At 36.1% G+C, this 20,911-nt stretch overlaps 1 protein-coding gene and 1 pseudogene across 1 annotated transcript; one reads left to right on the top strand and one right to left on the bottom strand.

Annotated features, from left to right (window-relative positions):
• Nucleotides 1-444: 444 nt before the first annotated feature.
• LOC108998486 lies at nucleotides 445-3,985 on the bottom strand. Its single transcript, XM_018975042.2, has 3 exons — nucleotides 3,601-3,985; nucleotides 2,148-2,220; nucleotides 445-914 (listed from the first exon to the last, which is right to left on the bottom strand). The coding sequence occupies exon 3, from the start codon at nucleotides 893-895 to the stop codon at nucleotides 515-517; it is 381 nt and encodes a 126-aa protein (XP_018830587.1). The 5' UTR covers nucleotides 896-914; nucleotides 2,148-2,220; nucleotides 3,601-3,985; the 3' UTR covers nucleotides 445-514.
• Nucleotides 3,986-7,369: 3,384 nt separating this feature from the next.
• On the top strand, nucleotides 7,370-19,361 carry LOC108998432 (annotated as a pseudogene).
• The last annotated feature ends 1,550 nt before the right edge of the window (nucleotides 19,362-20,911 follow it).

The raw sequence follows: 20,911 nt of genomic DNA, 5'->3' as shown, positions 1-20,911 counted from the left end.
TAACTCTTCTTCCATCATCAACACAATTACCGCTCATCCATATATCACCACTCTCTATGAAAGGACATGAGAGAACATCTACAAAGGGAAAACCTTAGAGAGGAAGGTAACAATATAAAGCACAAGTGAGATTTTAAAGTACCATCAGTATAAGTAATGGCCTTTCTCATATCATTGGTATGCCAGGTTGAAAAGATAACGTCTTGCTCATATCACTTCTAGTAAACGTAGGTAGATACTTTATTTACTGGTTTGGAAGGCGTGAGCCTCCTCTGGGACAACTAGACTCAATCAGGCCAGTAACACCTCATAAGGAAGATGACTAGGAAGCATTTCATTATGCTCAGTAATAATAGATCAGATGGCTTCATGAGTCTTCCACAAAGGTAACCAGAATCCAGAGTAACGAGACTGTCTTCAGATGGTAAATAGAATAAAAAAAAATTGAAAAGACGAGAAAAATCTTAAAATCTCTTCCATAAATTATAAGGGGAGAACCCGGAAAAGGAACATATCAGTAATTTGACCTAGTATTGTCATCCTTATCATCCAGAATAAGTTTGATCCCATTGCTTTTAAGAGCATTGACAATGGCCCATATCTTGGTACGGTTTTTAAAGCCTTTCTTTTCTACTTCCTTGTTAACATCAACGTGAATCCCTCTTCCCTGACCCTCTTCAAGACCCTCCACCCTGAGTCGCATAGCCAGTACCTCTCCAACAACTGCTGCCGCCTTGGCATTGCAAGACCGGCCACACTCAAGTGATCCCTTGATATCGTGTTCCACTGTTGATGCTGTTACAACAATCCGTCCATTATTTCTGTCCACGACATTCGCTGTGATGTACTTTATTGATATGAACAATCGAAGCACATACCGCTTTAAAACCGTCATCCTTCAAAAGTCCAAAGTCCTGATTTATTGTTAACAATGAGCCAATTAGATTTCAAATTGCATCTGTCAGAAGATTCTAACCCTAAAAACATTACATCTAAATTTTCTGTGGGCTAACCAAGCCATGAACATGGTCCACAGAGGAACTTTAACAAATTAATCATGTAACTATTGTGGTGGCATTTGCCACATACAATTTCTATTCCAGTCTACAAAAATAACAAATGTTTCAGGATGTAGAAGAACTAAAGTGGCTACAAAAAAGAACTAAAAGAATACGAAAATAGAAGAAAAGGTCTTCAAAACAAAAATTACAGTTGTTGCGCTAGAGCGACTCACATTTGCCAACAACCAAGAGGTATGAGGATAACCCTGATTGCACCAAAATAACAACACCCTACAGCTGTAAGGTTAGGCCTTTTTTTTTTTTTTTTGGGGTAATATTTGATTACTAGAACAGGAATTTTGGCAATAATAATGGAAGAAGAGATGCTAAAACAATCTGGCCAAACCAAGATTGATAAGGAGGAAATTAAATAAAGCTAAAAGATATTTACTGGATCAGATGATGTTTGTTCTCAAAGGCTCTTATAATGAATGCTACCTTATAATGTTAGTGGCAGGATATAGAAGAACTTGAGGGAGAGGTCCAGCTAATCTCGCACTAGGGCTTAGTTTGTTGTGTCTTCCTTTTATCTTTTTCCTTTTTTTTTTTTTTATCAGTAGGTTGCTTTGTCTTCCTAGTGATAATGTAATATATTCACTTCCCAAGTCCCAACCAACTGGATCAAGCTAAAGAAAGCAGATTAAATGATCAAACCAGATTATTGGTAGACCATTAAAGAACTTGACAGCTCCATGTTCACAAATCAAGTTCAAATGCTTGGAGGAGAAATACCATATCAACTAATTCACTGATTTGCTCCTAACCACAAACAATGATAAAGCTTTTGAATTGTGTATCATTACACTCATATGCGGCAACAACAGAGGTGCAAAAGGAAGGGTTGTGGATAGTAATAAATATTTTCAAAGACAGTCATCGGAACAAGGTAGAATAAACAGAACAAACAATCAAATCAAGTCAATGGATTCGTATATAAAAGTAAAAGCAAACAAAAAACAAACAGAATGATACCCTACTTGGCCACCCGGAAGGCCATGGGGGGCAGGGAGACATAGGATTCATCTTAGCGTATAAAGGCTAACAAAACACATAAAGGAAGGAAAAAAGCAGAAAGAAAAATTGTACCTCAGATGCTTGATGGCCTTTTCCTTTATTCACGCAGGCTTCTGAATCTCAAGCTGTCAGAAACTGCAGCAAGCTAACCAAGCTAACATCAGAACTTCAAAAGTTATACAAAATTAGGCCATATAACCGGTGGTTAATTAAAAAAATACACAAATAAAATTACAATTAATTACAAACCCTTCTCCATCGAAAGAATAAGAGGACCGTACGTATAAACATATAGCGTACACCAAAACAGATAACTCTTTAAATCATTAAAATCCTCACTTTTTAGAAATGGGCTAAGCTATGTATTTCTTAAATAAGAGCTTATCCACCCTCTCTAAGAAATTCTGGAACTCGTACTAACAGGAATTTAAAACTCTATTCAAGATAAAAGCCCATAGTAAGAAACAAATTTAAAATCACATGGATTTGACAGATGAAACATGAAAGGAAGAACAGGAAATAGAAATGATCATTCCAAAATTTAGACCGCTAGATTATCTGTAATCAAATTCCTACTCTCAAACTACTACTATTCAGAATCTTATTGTTGCCAGCTACATAGACGATTTATGAAGCGTTTATACATTTACATATATATATTTATATAAAGTTCATTCTTGATTGATAAATTACAGCATAATTCATCATCATCATCGAATTCATCATCTATCAACTAAAAATTCTAATCTTAGACAAACATAAAATTCTAATTTTTCAAATTTAATAAGAACACAGCATTACTTTGTATGAGTTTGAAGCAGAACCAAACATTTATGACTTGTGAGGCTACATGCTTGTTTACATCGTGTTTACTTGTCACAATCAGATTAGCCCCAATTAGATATTCAATTAACCAGATTTATCTAAGACAAATGAACTATGAAGGGCTGCATTTGCACAACCGAACCCATGAATGTTCTATCAAATCTTTTGAAATATCTGGCTTTAACGGAAACCTGATAGAACATAGATTCATATTGAAAAACAAATCTACCCGTGAGAATTACAATGCACACCTGACTTCCTCCAGATGTGGGATGGAAGTTCATCATCCAAAGCAGAGAATAGGACATTTGGCTACAACACATTGCTATTACATAATGAAATTCCTAGAAGAAGATACTGAAGAGGATTTACATTGAACCGTTCTCCATCATGGTAATCTTTTCTGAAATTAACAGAGAAATCTAAGTAATCCATAGATATTAAGTATAACTAACTCTCATTTGCAACAACAATTTTTCCCTTATTTTTCACTGTCATCTTTCACTTGAGAATACTTAAAATATGTAATATCTTAGGAGCATGATTTGATAAAATTCTCATATTTCCTGATTATCATCAAATAAACAAAAGAGTAGTGTAAAATAAATCCCATTACAACCGGTAATCCTAAAATTTAACTACATGTCAGTTCAGTGATCGTAAAACTCCATAAAAAATTCATGGAACAAAAGTATTCAACCTTGCTCCAAATTTACATCAGCAACCGAGAGAAGCCGAGACGTGGTGGAATCTTGGAGAGCAACAGACCGCGTCACCGCAGACGGCAGAGGGAGGGTATGGCCACGGGTGTCTGAAAAAGAAGAAAATAGCAAATGGAGAGAGAGAGAGAGAGAGATTGCTATGTTTACCGTGGACGATGGCTAGACTAGGGCGGTGGTGTGCAAGACCGCTGGGTGGGTGGCGGCGCAGCGCACTTTGGATCGGGAAAAGACATGGCTACAGTTGGGCCGTGTGTGGCTGGAAGTGCTAGCCGGAAACAGATGGCTGTGGAGACCGGATAACTAGAGAGCTTGCCGATGTTAAGGTTTTGGTCATCTCAAAGAGAGAGAAAGTTAGGAATGCATAGCTTGATTTTATTTATTCATGAATAACAGCGACTTGAGTTGGTAAAATGAATTTTATAAAAATTATTTAAAATAAATTTACATATATTTAAATATTAAGATAAGTTTAAATGTATTTATAGAAAGTTAAAAAATGTAATTGATCCTTCGTATAAAAAGATATTGAGTTGAAAAAAGTTATAAATCTCTTGTATAAAATATTGAGTTGAGTGATATTTAGTGATTCGAGAGTTAAGTATTTGAATATTAGACTCAACTTAAAATTATACTAAACTAAATTGATGTCAGGACATTCCAACATCCAAACGGGCCTTAATGTTTGGGATTCAATAGGAAATATATCATTTATATTATAATTTTAAGTAATAAGTTTTATTATTAAAATTATTTATTGTTTGGTAATCATATGTAAATATGTTATATTTATTTGAAAATTACTTTTTGAGGTAAAAATAACGATCATTTGATTTTTTAAACATTATAATAATATCCTTAAAAGTTTAAAAGTTGTATAACTATTTTCGTCGATTAACAATCATTTTAAAATTTGAAATACATTCTGGATTATCTAGAAAATAATGTTTGAGGAAAAACATAATTTTGATTTTTTTTCAAACATATTTTTTAACTTATTTGAAATAAAAAATAATTTAATATGTAACATTCAAATAATCTAATTTTTTCGTTAAAGAACTTTTAAACCTATTTAAACTGTTATTAAGACTCTAACGCAATCTCAAACAAAGTCAAACTTTTGGTTTTCCTTCTCTTGACACGGGCAATTTCTCAAGCTTTAATTAAGGGTTAATCATCGAGCAAGTGCGGCCTAACTTGATTGGATGAGTAAAGAAAAATTTTATTATCAAGCATATCTGCGTAAATTTAGTGCATATTTAGGATTGCAGTGAGAAATATAGTTTATCAAAAAATTTTCATAACTTCCTAATACTCTACACTCCATATTTTTTTTTAAATTTTTTATTATTTTGTTTTTTTATCAAATATTTATTATATAAATAATGAATAAAACATTTAAAAAATTAAAAAATAAAAAATAAACTCAAAAAAAATTTTAAAAAAATATTGAAAATTTTAAAAATTAAAAAAAATGTGGAGTGTAGAGTGTGGTGGAAGTTGTGTAGCAAAACTCATAGTTTATACCTTATAACTTATGTAATAAGTTCTACTATTAAAAATTTATTTATTGTTTAGTAACCATATGTTTAAACCACTTTCAAATATGTTACGTTTGTTTGAAAATAAATTAAAAAAGTGATTTCTGAGATACAAATGACAATTATTTGAATTTGTAAAGATTATGACCATATTTTTTAAAGTTTAAAAGTTGTAATTATCTTAAAGTTGTATATAGTGTCATTCTGTTTAATCAAGCACGTATGTAAGTAGATGTGTGAGGGTCTTGCCAATGCAAGGGGACAGACCACCAATGGAGGTTGAGTAGAAAGAAAGATGAGGAACATTCAATTGGTTTGGTGAAAAAAATAGTTGCAGGTGTTGTAGAGTGTAGCTAGTCCAACATGTGGACAAGCAAGCACCTTGTAGAAGGCCTGGCGGATACATTCCAACATGAGGTGGAGATGAACTTCTCACCTCATGTAGGTGAGCTAGGAAAGTCGTCCGTCGTGAAAGCGAGAACGAAAAGGTGAAGAGGCCAGTGGCTCTGATGAGAGAAGAGGTACTTGCCCAAGGTAAGCAAAGGTCTAGGGCAGATTGGAGAAGATATGGGAGCTTTCAAAACTACACGAAAAAAAGTGTCAGTGTCGTATGCAAAAACCCATACTTCACCTAATGGGTCACATCTGGAGTGGATATGTTGAAGGGGATTACAACTTGAGAAGTCATATCATCTAAACCCAAAGGTATGGCCTAATTCTACGTGGAATTCCTTCATTCAAGGAAGGGTTGAGGAGTTGGCACACCGTAAAAAAGTGCGGATCATGCCCCGACCATTTGTCTCTGTCATCCTGCAGTACGACAGATGAGGCTAAAGGAATCCTATCCAGGCATACCTAGAGTCAGAATGATGTCTAGTAATCTCGTCTAATAAAAGAGATTTGAACATGGGACAAAATCTCACTTTTGAGATCCTAAACATCTGAAATCTTGTGGAGCCGGATTCTTCAGAAGAGGCGAGGAAGGAGCACCGCAATGAAGTAGTGAACTCAAAGTTGTGAGGTAGGTTAGCTTCTAAAAAAGTACCCTAAAATGTAGGGTGAATGTTGTATGTAAGAGACATTTGCATATTATGTAACATTTCCCTCTCTAAACATGAATAAATCTATTACTCGTTATGCTTATTTTATGATCGTTTCCTGTTTTTGAGACTTTGAATATATTTGATGTTTACTCCTAATTTATGACCCTGGTGTGGATGTCTATATCTATGTGTGAGTAAGTGTACCATGCTTCAATAATCATGGGACAAGACAAAGTTACCTAGACCATTTCTGCGAGACGTCACCACGAGTTTTGAATGGGTAGAGGGATTCTTTGTGAACGATTGGGGTGGGGTGGTATCGTGTTGGCCTCACCTGATAATCGGGATGAAAAATCTCACAGTGTATCACGTGTTGGTATCTTTGAGTTGGTTGCCTGGGTAGACATTTTCCCGGTGCAACATGTTATCTCTGTGTGAGAGTTGACCTATGTCGGGGTCGAGGCCAGTGGGCTTGCACCATGTCAATTGGGTATAAGAGATTTCCCTGATGTCAAATGGTGGAGTAGCTCATTCCCTATTTGCCCAAACACGCGACCTATACCTATGTGACGATTATCTATGTGATAAATATTTGTGTGATAGTAACTGTGCCTTTGGAATCAACATGATTCCATGGATTTGATAAACTGGAGTGATGAGTGATTCCTTGCCTAAGTAATATTTATGCTTTGAAATATATTACTTAAGAGGGTAAATTCTCAGAGGGTGATTCTTCGTCATGTTTATGTGTGTGTGTGTATGTGTTAAGAGGGTGATTCCTTGCCATGTTTATGGGTCTCATGTATCTATGTCAAAGAGGGCGATTTCTTGCCAAAGGTGCACATATCTGTCCTTTCACTGCTTATATGAACTGTTCATTACATTTTTAGGAGCATTATTTTCTATTAGCAGTTTTCGTCATAGTTGCCTAAACTATTTATGGTTTCATTCTCGGAACAACAGGTTTTGATTCAGAATTAGAACCAGAAGTGATATCTAAGGAGAAGAGTCAACCCCATCCAAACCCAAAAGATGAAGGCTTGTCTTTGTGGTTCGAGTTATGCATTATTTTGAGTTGCACCTAGTCTTTTAAGAAAAAAGGCTACCATTTGGCAATAAATAAATTATTTGTGTTGTTAGTAACTCTAGGCTAATATTTATGAGGAATGACGGTAATCATTTATATGATGTGTTTTATACTTCTAGTACTGTAAGTTCTAACTTACCATCTAAACTAATGTTTTCCCACTGTGACTTTTATATCTGAAACCTAACATATGTACTTCTATCTGGATGAGGCACACCTAACCTGTCAAAATCTTGAATCTTGACCGTTTGGCTAGCACTACGAAACCTTGACGAAACCTTTGTCGAGGGACAGGATGCCACAAGATGAGTATTCCTCTAAATTATTATTTTCAACTAGAAAATAAATAAATAGTATATGTGAACTTTATAGTATTTTTGGAGTTCGCACTACTTACAATCAATGTCTAGAATCTGACTCAGCGATGCACACTTGAGACAGGAAGAGTAGAGGCAATTATGAAAGAACCGTGGTATATACACGAGCAAACAATGCATTGGTGAAAAAAATAGACGGTAAATAATGATACTTTCCATACATTGTTCAACACAATTTACCATCCGTTTCTTTCACCCAGCTACTATTTGCCCACATGCCAAGGAGTGGATAAAGAGAAGAGAAAATCTTATAACTAGTTGATCTTATAACCCCCAAATAACATCCCCCCAAAGACATCACACGATATGTTTCATGTGGCCGCACATCAGGGAATTTCCATTCAGAACCCTCGCATCTGTTCCATTCAGAAGCTAGGAATCCCTTGCTTGCACCACTAGCCAAGAGGAACGCCCCCTCGCCGACAAGACCATGCCCAGACTATCGCACTGCCTCGCCGACACGGCCACCCCTCGCATCCCTCTCACTGCTTGTAGACCACAGCTTTCGGCCACGGCCAGAGGAACACCATCTCCAATAACAAGGTTACTACCAATCATGTTTCTGTGAGAGTCAGGTATTTGATTCTTCATTAATTAAATAAATTGAAAGACTTCAAGGGCCCAAAGCCTTTAAGTCATGTTGTTGCCATGTTCCATAGCTTATCAAATGAATCAAAACTGAATCTTCATCTTTCAAGTCCATCTTGAGTGTTGGAGTCTTGCTAGCTTCATCCCAAGTGGATTGTATCAATCCTTACATTACCTCTTTGATCTTCTTGGCTCTTGACCTTGTAATTGACCCATCTAGAACTTACAAAGGATCTTTAAGACTAGATCCATCTTGGTGCCCATCAGTTTCATTATGAACCATTGTAATTTTTAAGTTTCATTTCTTTTCTTACATGTAAAGATATAAACTGATTCAAGACTCCTCCCAAAAGCACTAATTCATGATCATCAACATTTATATTGTTTTATATTTTAAGAGAAGTCATATGACTCCGATGTGACATTTTACCCATTAAACTTGAAGTGTTATGTTTATAAAGCGGTAATCCTTTTAAAAGTAATGTTTCACTATGAACTGTTGTAACTTTTAAGTTTCATTTATTTTCTTACATATAATGATATAAACCGATTCCATTCTCTACCCAAAGGCCCTATTTCAACCTTTATATTATTTCGTCAAATAAACTGCCCTATAAGCCGTTTCGAATTTCTCCATTATAAAATCCGATCTCTCTCTAAATCTTTCCCCCTTATACACAACAAATACAATAATCCGCGCATTGTGTGGGTTATAGGCTAGTAAGCATAAAGACCAAAACATAGGTATCAAAAACCAAAAGACCCAACCACAAACTAAGAAAGCCAAAAAATTACAAAGTATTCAATTCTATCCATGCGAAGAATACCTCTTAATTGATTAGATAAAGTATTCATTGTAACACCCAAACCCAACCAAGCCCAATTTTTAAACACTTTTGGACTTATGCGTATGAAAAACCCAATTGAGTGTTCGAGTATTTTTTTTTTTTTTAATAGACTACGGGTTTAAAATCTTTGTTTTGGCAGGTTATGATTTTATTGGGCTTGATAATTGGGTTAATGTTTTTTTAAAGCCCCACCACGCACAACTCTAGCACTCCCATATGCACGTAAGCCTCTATTCTCCTTAGCTTTAGGGTTTTGTTTTTTGTTTTTGTTTCAATCACCTATATACTCACAATTAACTTCATAGTTTACGCACGTTTCTATTCTATTTTCATGGCAACTGTCCCTATATATATATATATATATATATATATATATAGAACTACTCATACGTGGTAGACATAAATGATCTTTAACCTAGACTAGAATGCCGCCGCACCACCAGATTAACCTTCTCGAACCCTTCCTCCACTAGCCAGCGACCATCATAAAACCCCTATCAAGCTCTCCCCGTTGCCGTCGAACCTTTGTGCTGCCCAAGCTTGTCTCAGCTTCCCACTGCCATGAGTGAGCCCTCCATTTAAAACCACCATTGCTGCGACTAGCATCTCCATGCCTTCATGCCTCCCTATCAAGGAACGCCCAGCAACCAACAACAAATTGGTTGTTTCACCCATGCTGCCATGCACCACCCTTCATGGACATTCACTAACCCAGCCATGCGTACCACCATGTGATAGTCACTGCCCGAGCCCCACGAGAAACCGCACAACCACCACCGAAGGGCAGTCCCACTACCAAGCTCTTCCACGCCGCAACCCACACGATCGGCCCTTGCACGATGGAAGACACTAGCCTCGAATGGAGACAACCCAGCCTCCATATCCCAAGCCCACCTAGCCGTGCACCACCAGTCCACCTCACGTCACAATGGCCCCTAGCATCAGGACGAGACTTCCTTCACATGGCAGAAGCCACCGATGCCACCACCCCTCCCCCATCTCACAGAAAGCCGCCAACCGTTGTCCTCTGATTTTCCCACACCGAAACAGAGCCACCACTTATAGCCATCCCCAGCTCCTTCTCGGTGCAATCAACCATGACAAGTGTACACAGAAACTGTCAACGAAGACTCCACGTCAATAGGGGTGTAACCGGTTCGGTTCGGTCTGATTTTGGACAGAATTGATATGTACCGGTTTTGCATTTTTCAAAACCGATTACGCCTTGATTACTCTCCAAAACCGATACCTCTAGTTTTACCAGTTTCCGGTTCGGTCCGGTCCGGTTTTTCGATTTTTTTAAAATGTAAAAAATATATAATAAAATGTTACTTCTTATGATAAAATGTTATTAATAATTTAATATATATATATATATATATTATGTTTAAAGCATATGATCAATTAAATTTTCATATTTAAGATTAAACTTTTATTTTATAAATTATAATAACATTATCTTATAAATAATTATATTAAAAACATATAATCAAACAAATTACAAATGTTCATATTTAAGATTAACATTTCATGTTATAATTTATAAATTATAATATGAAATTATTTCATATATGATATATAATTATATATATAAATTTAATATATAATTATATATAATATATAAATCTTATATATATATTTTTTTTCCAACTGGTCCGGTTTGGTCTGGTCCAGTCCCAAAAACTACAGAACCGAATCGGACCGGGTCTGGCCGGTTTTCATAATATAGGAATTGGTTTTGGATTGGACTAGTTCAAAATCGAACCAACTGGTTCGGTTCGGTCCGGTCCAGTCCAGTTTTTCAGTTTAAATTTACACTCCTACCCATCACTCTAGTCCGCCGCACGCTGCCTTAGGCCCCAGTAAGCTCATGCCGTTTATTTTTGTTTTTCTCTTTTCTCTCGATGTCTCTCCATCTCTCCCTCATTCTCTCATCGTGTGCTTCTCTCGTTCATCTCTCTCTCTCTCCCTCTCTATCATTTTAGCTGCCCAGGCGCCGCCCTCACCGTCGTCGACCACAACCAGCTCCATGCGCAGTCACACGTTCTCTTCTCGGTGAGCCCCTGCCATACAAAGCTAATTTCACGCATGTTATATATGTTTTCAAACAACAAAATGCCTAACTATACCTTACCGAATAATTGGTCTATTAATTAAATGAAATTACATTAGGACACTTTACTACAAGTTGTATTAATGTGCTTTTAAACTTTTATTATGTATTAGTGCTTTCTAATTTATTTATATTTTACATAAATATTTTAAGTAAATTAAATTGGTATTAGGCAAGGTTTTTCTTTCAAAAAGTAAACAATAATGTTGTATTTTTTTTTATTATGATCTAGCTTATTATATTGTTGTTGTATAATTTAAAATATTTTGGTATAATTATATTATCTAGTATCATATTTTATAATTACACTTCAATAGTAAATAGCTCAGACTTTTAGATGTTTTAGACAAAATTATTAAATGAACATTGATGATTTTAGAAAGTGATGATATATTTTGAGGTTATGAGAATTTTAGGTTTTAAGGAATTAAAATAGGTTATTTTAGGAGCTTAAGCTTAAATATCGAAATTCGTGATTGATTGAAAATTTACAGGAATTACATGATTATTTTATAGGTGACGATTAATTATTGTTCAGAATTTTTTAGAAAAATTCTGAAAAAGCTGAGAAGTCCAGATAAGTGGAGTTCCTATCCTATGCTAGACTTTGTATAAAAATAAAATGAATTGAGGTCAATTTTGAAAAATATAATTTTTTGTTATGAAAAGAATTCTGAACGACCTCAATTATTTGTTCTGGATTACTCATGAGATTCTATATAAAAATAAGGTATTTTTCTGGCATGACTAGTGTAGATATGAGTTTATCTTTGGCATTCTGTTATTGAACTGAGAAAAATGAGTGAATATGCAAATTTGATAAATTTGCATGTGACATGAAGATGTTATGAATCTATTTTGGAAAATGTGAAATTATATGAATTTCAGTACTCTATTTTGATATGATGTGGCATTTGAAAAACCTTTGGCATGACTTTCTGATTCTGATTTTGATATAATGATTATGATTCTGTTTTGCTCTGATACGTGGCCCTGTCACGGGATATAATAGTGACCTTCGTCTCTGTAACGGGATACAATAGTGACCTCTGGCCCTGTCATGAGATATAATATCATATCACATGATATAATAGTGGTCTCTACTCTGAGTGCAATCGCTTTGATAACATGGTGATTTATCTTCTGCTTGGATTTTCGCAGAATGCACAACCCTACCACGTGGGTTAAACAAGGCCTCTATTCTGATATGATGTTATGATATGATATGATAAGATGAAGGTGTTCAGTCATGTTGTGCCAAATGAGTCTTTAAATATGAAAAGTAGGTTTCTGAATATGAAATGTTTGAAATGTTGCTCTGATTTTTTGCTAATATGTATTTTTGAGATTTGTATATTGAAATTGAAATGTTTTGTTTCTGTATTTTAAACTCTGTGAAAATGCTCATGTTTACATACTAGCATATATTCTCTGCTTACTGAGTTGTTGATGACTCACCCTTTATCTCCATAACATTTTTCAGATATTTTTATGATTTAGTTGGAGAACAAGAGTATGAAGTATTGGAAAAGTCTAATGATTATAGATGAATGAGTACTAAGAGTACAAGTATTTTAGAGGATCATATTTAATAGTTTTATCTCAAGCGGTTATTTTGGTATAACAAGTTATGAATAATTTGAGTCTTTATGGATATCTTATTTTATCTTATTGAGGTTTTTGTTTAGTATTTCTATGGAGGAACATGGATTTTTGAATCGAACAAATAAGTTAAGTATCTTGTAGAATTTTATTGTTTTTATTTTTTATTATTAGAGATGTTCTTGAGTAATAAGAGCTAAGTCTCTAAACCTCAAAAAAGGGGAACGTTACATTCATATCTTCGATCCATTCCGTATTTAAATTTTTTTTTATTATTAGAGATATTCCTAACTAACTGGAGCTTACTCTCTTAACCTCTAAAAACGGGGTGTTACATTCATCTCATCGATCCATTCCGTATTTAAACCCCAGCCTTGGCAGGAAAATCAGTCACGGAGTTGGAGCGCATAGTATACCGGAACGGACATGTACTGGCTTGCTCTGCTCGCATCCGCTCTCACCAGATATCCGCGTAAGTTCCTCACGCATCGTTAATCTAAAACTTCTTTCACGGTTCAATGAAATTATGTTATCGTTTTCTGGTTTGGATGAGTGGAAAAAGAAGGGGGAGGAGGGATATATACGAGTTTGGTTAATGCTCTGTTTTTTCTTTCTTTTTAAATTTCTTGTATTAATGCCTAATACGTTACTTATGCTCTGCGTGTATGTATGAGTCCAAGACTTTGTATGATGTTGACCCTAAACTTTTTAAGAAAACCCGATTCAGGTAGGTGAATTTTGCTTATGATAGGTACTTCGGCTTTGTATTCTGACAGAATTGTTCATCTCCAATTAATTTTGGAGAAATCAGGTGGAGTGAGGGAAGTTAACATGGAGAAAAGCTTTTCGCTTCAAAAGAAAGTTTTTTTGAAACAAACAGAGCACTTTGAATCTTCTGGGCTTATAAAAAAAATAAAAATTATAAAAATATTTTGGAAACATAATAAGGTAAGAAAGCAGTTCAAATTATAAGATAAAATAAATTGATTTGGTGCAATGTCGCTAGTTATGCTTATGGAACTGAAGCCAAGAGATTTGTTTGTCTAGAAAATTTACATTAATCTTTCCCCATAGTTGTATTATTTGGAAATTATGAAATATTGGGTCTTAGTGAGAAAAATACAATGAAGAGGTTGCCTTTCTCTGATCTCAAATTACAGCATATGTGGGTGTTTTTCTTGGGTTCATGGTTTATATTCGCTTTGATTTGACTTTTTTAGCTGGATTGATCATGGCATTGTAAGGTTCTGATTTATATAGGTTGGTCATGCATTTAATCATATATGAACTTAAGGTGCAAATGATTAAAGTTAGACAACACATTGAATGGAACTCTTCAGGAATACTAGACAACACATTGAATTATGGAATGATTAGTAGTTTATTGCATGGAAATGATAGTTGCAGTTGTGAATGTACAAGCGTCTCACAATCACTTTTAAAAAACTATTAACATTAAAATTAACTATTGACATTAAAACTATTAACTATTAACATCATTTTAGTTTGTAACCCTTAAAATTAATTGAGTTAAAATAACTATTAACATTGACTCTGAAAGTACTGCTGCTTGAGTTACATATACTAAAATAGCTCCTATAGTTTGCCTTTTGGCCAGGTTACTACCTATATTCTAATTTTGAAAATTTTATTTTCTGTGCTTTCACTTTGATTAAATCAGTCGTTCTTTTAATATTATATTAATTAACTATTAAAAATTCTTACTGGACATGCCACATGTCAGGAAAAATAAAAATATAATATAAATAACAAAAAAAATTAAAATTAAAATTAAAAGAAAGAACTTAAAAATAAAAAGAAAAACCAATAAAAATACTTGCGTATCAAAAAACGTTTAACAAGTTATAAACAATAATTGGAGGAGGAGGAGGGGCAGGCACCTCCCCTGCCAAATCAAAGGGTGTGACCGCCATGGCCACCCACTTTGAGAACTGGCGGTGGCTGCAGCACCCTCTTTCTCTTCAATGGGTGGCCCCTCGATCTCACTGGGTGCCTTCATGCCCTTTGAGAAACTAGGAGTGACCACGGCCATCCTCATGTTGATCTGGTGGCCATCTGAAACGGGGTGCATTTGCTACTTTCACTAACATTCTCTTTTTCAGGAAATGTAGGATATCATTCACCACGTTTCCTATATTTCATCTGAAGTGCTACAATCTCCCCCCCCCCATGTGGATGTTTGATTTCCACACTTTTGACTGGAAACTGACTCTGTTATTATTTGTAACGATTTAAGAAAAGAGATGTTAGTGAAAGTAGCAAATGCACTTCAGCATACACACCACCTAGAGCCTAGATGCAAAGTACAAAGGGCAAGTACCCTTTTGTTTGAAGTAAAGTATTATGCAACATGACAATCTTATAACTGATTACATAAAATTTAAACACAATATTTAATATAATTCTCTTGTGCTTTACAAAATATTGAATTCAATGCTAATATATGAAATAATTTGCAGATCTAAAGTATATAAGCACCCTCATCATCGAGCATAGGACCATCATCATTGCTATCAAAAAATTTATAATCCTCATCAGCATCTACATCATTTAAATTAATGATCCAAACAAATAGCATATAGTTAAAATTGACAAACTATAAAACCACACTTTTTGTGCTTTAAGTTTACTAAAAATCTGCCGTGCCGAATATGCGATTGTCTTTGGTAACAAAGTGCTTCCGCCTTGGCGCATTGTGATTTGCACTTGAGCTTGCTTGAACCAACAAGGGGAAAACTGAAGTCATACATGGACTTATACCCCCTTTTATGGGCTTATACCCCCCTTTTATGGACAAGTGACACAATGGCTTATATTAAAAAGTGACTAATCAAGGTTACAATTAAGCACTTTAGAAATTATTATAAACTGTAAGAATTTCTTCCTAGGCAATGTGGGCTTCTATTTGCCACCCTTCTTGTACACAGTCTGGGGTGTTACACTATTATGGTGGCATGTTCCCCTCAATGCATTGGTCAGAAATCATAAAAGAGAAGTAGTGGTGACCGTCCCTAATTGGATGGAGGAATGCTGAACTTTCATTGATTCTCATCAGGCAACCAGTGGCCTCTACCATGTTTGAAGGGATCGGACAGCATTAGAGCTGTTAAAAGTGCTTACGGCCTGAAGTACCTAATCTGATATTTGACACATGGGCTTGTACTTTCAACTAGGCATGTTGGACAGGGTTATGGTAACTATTTAATGGATGATCAAATTGGGATATTGTCTAATGAAAATGATAACTTCTGTTCACGTTTTGGAATTGCAGCATATAATTCCAGTTAATGATTTTATCCAAGAGTGGAATTATGTTGGGTTGTACCCATATTAATCTTGTTAACATATAGTAAATTAAAGTAATAACATCATCAAAATAATTTCTTAGGTAAGTGTTATAGTTTAGAGTCCTCAGATGACTCTACAGAATGTAAAATATAAATGATGTCGTCATCTCCTTTTTACCTTATTGTTGCTAGCTTGGTGCACCTAGACAAACGCCTAGTTGAGCAGCTGGGTCTGTCACCAGGGCCTTTATTTTGCCAGGACCAGATACTTGAAAATTCCCTTCTGACTAAAACTCACTATGCATCCCTCACTACAACAAATAAGGTCATTTGGAACGAAAAGTTTCATCCCAAAAGACAAAAATTTCACAAAAAAAAAAAGTCTCAAAATTGTTCCAATAAAACTGTCCCAAAAGATATTTTGGGACAAAAATTACAGGCCTGTTGGAATCCTTGGAGGAGGTAATATTGTGAAGTAAAAAATTTTCTGAATACATGAAGTAGAGCCACTGGAGTGAAAAAATATTGATGATGAACTGACTTTTGTTTCATTACAGATAGAATCTTTGTCTGTTACGTGTCATGGGCATGATCTCATAGTCGATTCTGAATTGGCGCTTAACTATGGCAGGTTCGTGAGTCTTACCTTCTTACTCTATTTGTCTAGTCGTGTGAAGAGTCTTTATTTGGATCCATATAATTACTTCAATTAATCTGGACCTGTTCTGAATTGGACCTGTTCAGACGTTGAGATTGGAGAAAGAAGTTGAACTTTTGGTTGCCCAGGTGTGTATACTTTGGCTTTTGTTATTTTTTCTTTCAACTTTTTAAATTAACTGTCTCTTGTGACTTCCATATACGCATTGGCTCTAGGACGATGGAGGTGGGGAAACTCTTGAACGAGTTTATGAGCGTTTGGAAGCCTTAGATGCAGCAACTGCTGAGAAGCGTGTTGCTGAAATTTTGTATGGTCTTGGATTCAATAAACAGATGCAGGCGAAGAAAACTCATGATTTTTCAGGTGGCTGGAGAATGAGGATTGCTTTAGCGCAGGCTCTATTTATGAATCCAACCATTCTTTTGCTTGATGAACCTACCAATCATCTTGGCGTGTCATTTGATCAAATAGCGTGTTCTCTGTTACATGGTCTTTTGTTGGGACTTCCTAATTTTATTGAAGTCTGAAATTGGTGGAGCCTGCGAAGGAAGACCAATTCTTATTGTTTCTTTGTCTGACTATGTTGTGACAAAGCTAATAATTTGCTTCTTGAGTAATTTAATATTGACTAACTCGCAATATATCTTTCTATGGGAAAACATTTTTAGGTGCTTCCACATTGGGCATCTTGTTACTTGTATATACCTTTTTGAAGTTTCACAGGTTAATGGACATTTGTTTGAGGAATGTGTTTGGTCTTTTGGTGAAATTGTGATCTTTTTTTGTTTGAGGTAGGAATTAGATAGTTTAAACGTTAAAATGTGGTAATAATATTTGTTGGTTGTACATCTGTGGCTGTTCTACAGCCTTGTCCTTCACCCCACTCTTCATTTGCTCTATTGGATACCCATTAGGCCCCTTGGACATAAAGGGAGGTATTTTTCTCCCATCCCATTGCCCTGTTCCTTTCTCACGAAAATTATATATGGAGACAGGATTGACCTAGTCTCTGTGACACAACCAAAAATAGTTTTTTCCGAATCTGATAGCTGAATGCCTTTGATTGATTCGCATTTCTTACTTCAAGTTGTTTTAAATGTTCCCATGTAACTTAGAAAAAGGATGTTGCTATGTTTGTTTTATTATGTGGTTTAAAAAAATGGACAGATTTGATGGTCTGGTTGATTTACCATTTGTGTTGATTTACCATTTGTGTCTGGAGGACAGATCTAGAAGCTTGTGTCTGGTTGGAGGAGACTTTGAAGAAGTTTGACCGCATCCTGGTTGTGGTATCACACTCCCAGGACTTCCTTAATGGTGTCTGCACAAATTGAAGCTCTACACTGGTAACTTTGATCAATATGCAGTTCAGACTCGTGCTGAACTGGAATAGAACCAGATGAAACAGTAAATGTGGGGAGCAGGAACAGATTACTTCGAAGAAGGAATATATAGCACGATTTGGGCATGGTTCAGCAAAGCTAGCTCGCCAGGCTCAGAGCAAAGAGAAAACATTGGCAAAAATGGAGCGAGGTGGACTTACTGAGAAAGGTGGTGGGAGACAAGGTATTGGTCTTCCGCTTTGTTGATGTGGGGAAGCTTCCACCGCCAGTGCTTCAATTTGTGGAAATAACATTTGGTTATACACCTGAGAATCTCATATACTTTAACATCGATTTTGGGGTAGACTTGGACTCGAGGATTGCTTTGGTTGGACCCAATGGAGCTGGGAAGAGTACATTGCTGAAGCTGATGACAGGTGACCTGGTTCCTATTGATGGCATGGTCCGGAGGCATAATCACTTGAAAATTGCATCAGCTTTTGGCTGAGAAAAATGACATGGAAATGTCTGCATTTCAATATATGATTAAAGAATGCCCAGGGAATGAGGAAGAGAGGATGAGGGCAGCAATTGGGAAATTTGAACTGTCCGGTAAAGCTCAGGTGATGCCAATGAAGAATTTATTGGACGGGCAAAGGAGACGGTGATCTTTGCATTGTTGGCAGACAGGCAGCCCCACTTGCTGCTGCTTGATGAGCCAACTAATCACTTGGATATTGAGACAATTGATTCATTGGCAGAAGCATTGAAAGAGCGGGATGGGGGTATGGTTCTTGTTAGCCATGATTTCAGGCTCATAAACCAGGTAAGCATATGAGATATGGGTTTGTGAGAATCAAGCTGTTACGCGGTGGGAAGGCGATATCATGGACTTGAAGGGGCATCTCAAGAGAAATGCTGGTTTATCTGATTGAACCTTAGACCCAGATGGATCCAATAAATGATATTATTATTAGTAAAACCTGGGTAGTATTACAGTTAATGCCAGGGATCACTGCATCTAAATGAATTTGAAGAAGACCAAAGAGCAGCATAGGCCATGAAGGCTTTTGGCTACTCTGGTTAATTATAACAACCTAGTCGGAAATAGCTATTATCATCGTCCTTTCGCTTAATCGTGTTTATATTGTATATTAATGGTCTTCCCAGTGCCAATATGAACCATCTTGTACCAGTATTCCATTCAAGAAAACGGTAAGTGCACTGTACAGTCTATTTGATATAGAGAAGTTATATTTTCTGGGTCTTTCTCCAGCACTGGTTTTTCCCTTTTTGTTTGGCTATCAAGAAAAGAAAGGAAAAAGGTGTTTCGTTGGCTAAAAGAAATGAAAATCACAACTCCAACTAAATCAAGGCAACGAAATCTGGTTCAATATAACTAGTTTTCTCTCTCTCTTGGAGCCCCAAGTAATAATGGGATTTTGTAAAGTTGTGTTATGTTCTACATGAGTCGACAACCATCTTTTTTCCATGATTCTAAATGAGGCTGGATGGTAGCAGATTTGCCACCATCAATGTGTTTTACAAGTTCAACTTTCGAGAGAGATAGAACTCTGCTTTCAAAGTTAGAGTGAAAACATGTGGAAATCGGTGAATCAGGCATGGATGGTTGGGGACGAGATTACGTGTCTTGAAATTGGAGCAGCGGATGCTAATCGTTTTAGAGCCCATTTCCAAAATCAGCTTTGACCGATTGTTAGTGTTGGGAATTTGAAATGTGGAGGCAATGGGAAGACACCCATGATGGCGGATAAACAAAGCCATTCTCTTAACACCAAGGATGGGGAGAATTCTAATGGCCGAAGATTGAGCGGAGTGCATTGTGGGGCGGCTTGAGCACAATGGGTGAGGAATAATGTGAAGTTGGTTTTGAGCAAGTTCCCAGGCCAATCGCGGGTCAAGCGGAGTTTGCACAAACTTTCCTTTTGTTTTATTATTAGGGAAAGAAATTATGTTTGCTCGAGCCAACATCGCCGAAGTTGAATTTGCTATAGCCAATGTTGAGCAAAGATCAAGCGCACAAATTTCTGGTGTGAATTCCAGCGTAATTTTTCATTTCTTAAGCTTGATATAATAACTTAAATATCATCATTTTTAGATTTTGTTAAAGTCGATTTGAGTGAAGATTAGGATTTGATCAATGGAAGGTTAGGATTTGATCTCTACATCTCATTTACCAATTGCAACAAATTAGCTGAGCTATGAATTCTTGCTATTATGTCAAAACCAAAGAGCCAGGAGTCGCAAGACACGAAACAATAATTGCCGGGTGGCACTTATTCTTACTATTCTATGACTCTTTTGACCACACGGGTGGCACTGACGGATTCCTTGACCTTAAGAGCTTCTAGATGCGTCCTACCTCACTCCATTCACGCAGGTGCCTAAGTTCCAAGAGTCGGTTTAGCTGCCGGTTTTCAATAGTTGCCGTCAAGTATTTAGCTTATCCACCCATTTAAATCTTGAAAATTTGAATGGACCAAAAAAAAAAAAAAATTGATTTGAATTTGATAGCATCTCATACCTTAACCGAACCTTCTCTAAACTCCAAATGAAACCCATTTGTTCAAGGCTCATTAAGGCTAACGAATTTTGGCTACTTGGCAAAGCTTTTTGAGTAAGTTTTCTCCCACCCATGGTAGACCAGCCTCTGCCCAAAGCTTGCCCCAAAGTCATGCATGATGTGAGGCCAAAGGTCACCTCACCACCACCCTTCTATTGGATATTTCTTTGGCTAAAAACCACTCACTATTGCCCACTGTTTTGCCCTTTGTTTTGGCCAAA

The sequence above is a fragment of the Juglans regia genome, chromosome 5 (assembly GCF_001411555.2).
Source record: "Juglans regia cultivar Chandler chromosome 5, Walnut 2.0, whole genome shotgun sequence".
NCBI classification, from domain to species: domain Eukaryota; kingdom Viridiplantae; phylum Streptophyta; class Magnoliopsida; order Fagales; family Juglandaceae; genus Juglans; species Juglans regia.
This window is presented reverse-complemented; position numbering and strand designations above follow the sequence as displayed.

Bases quoted from the DNA above. Each gene is read 5' to 3' on its own strand.
- LOC108998486 (XM_018975042.2), bottom strand. From the start codon at position 895: ATGACGGTTTTAAAGCGGTATGTGCTTCGATTGTTCATATCAATAAAG.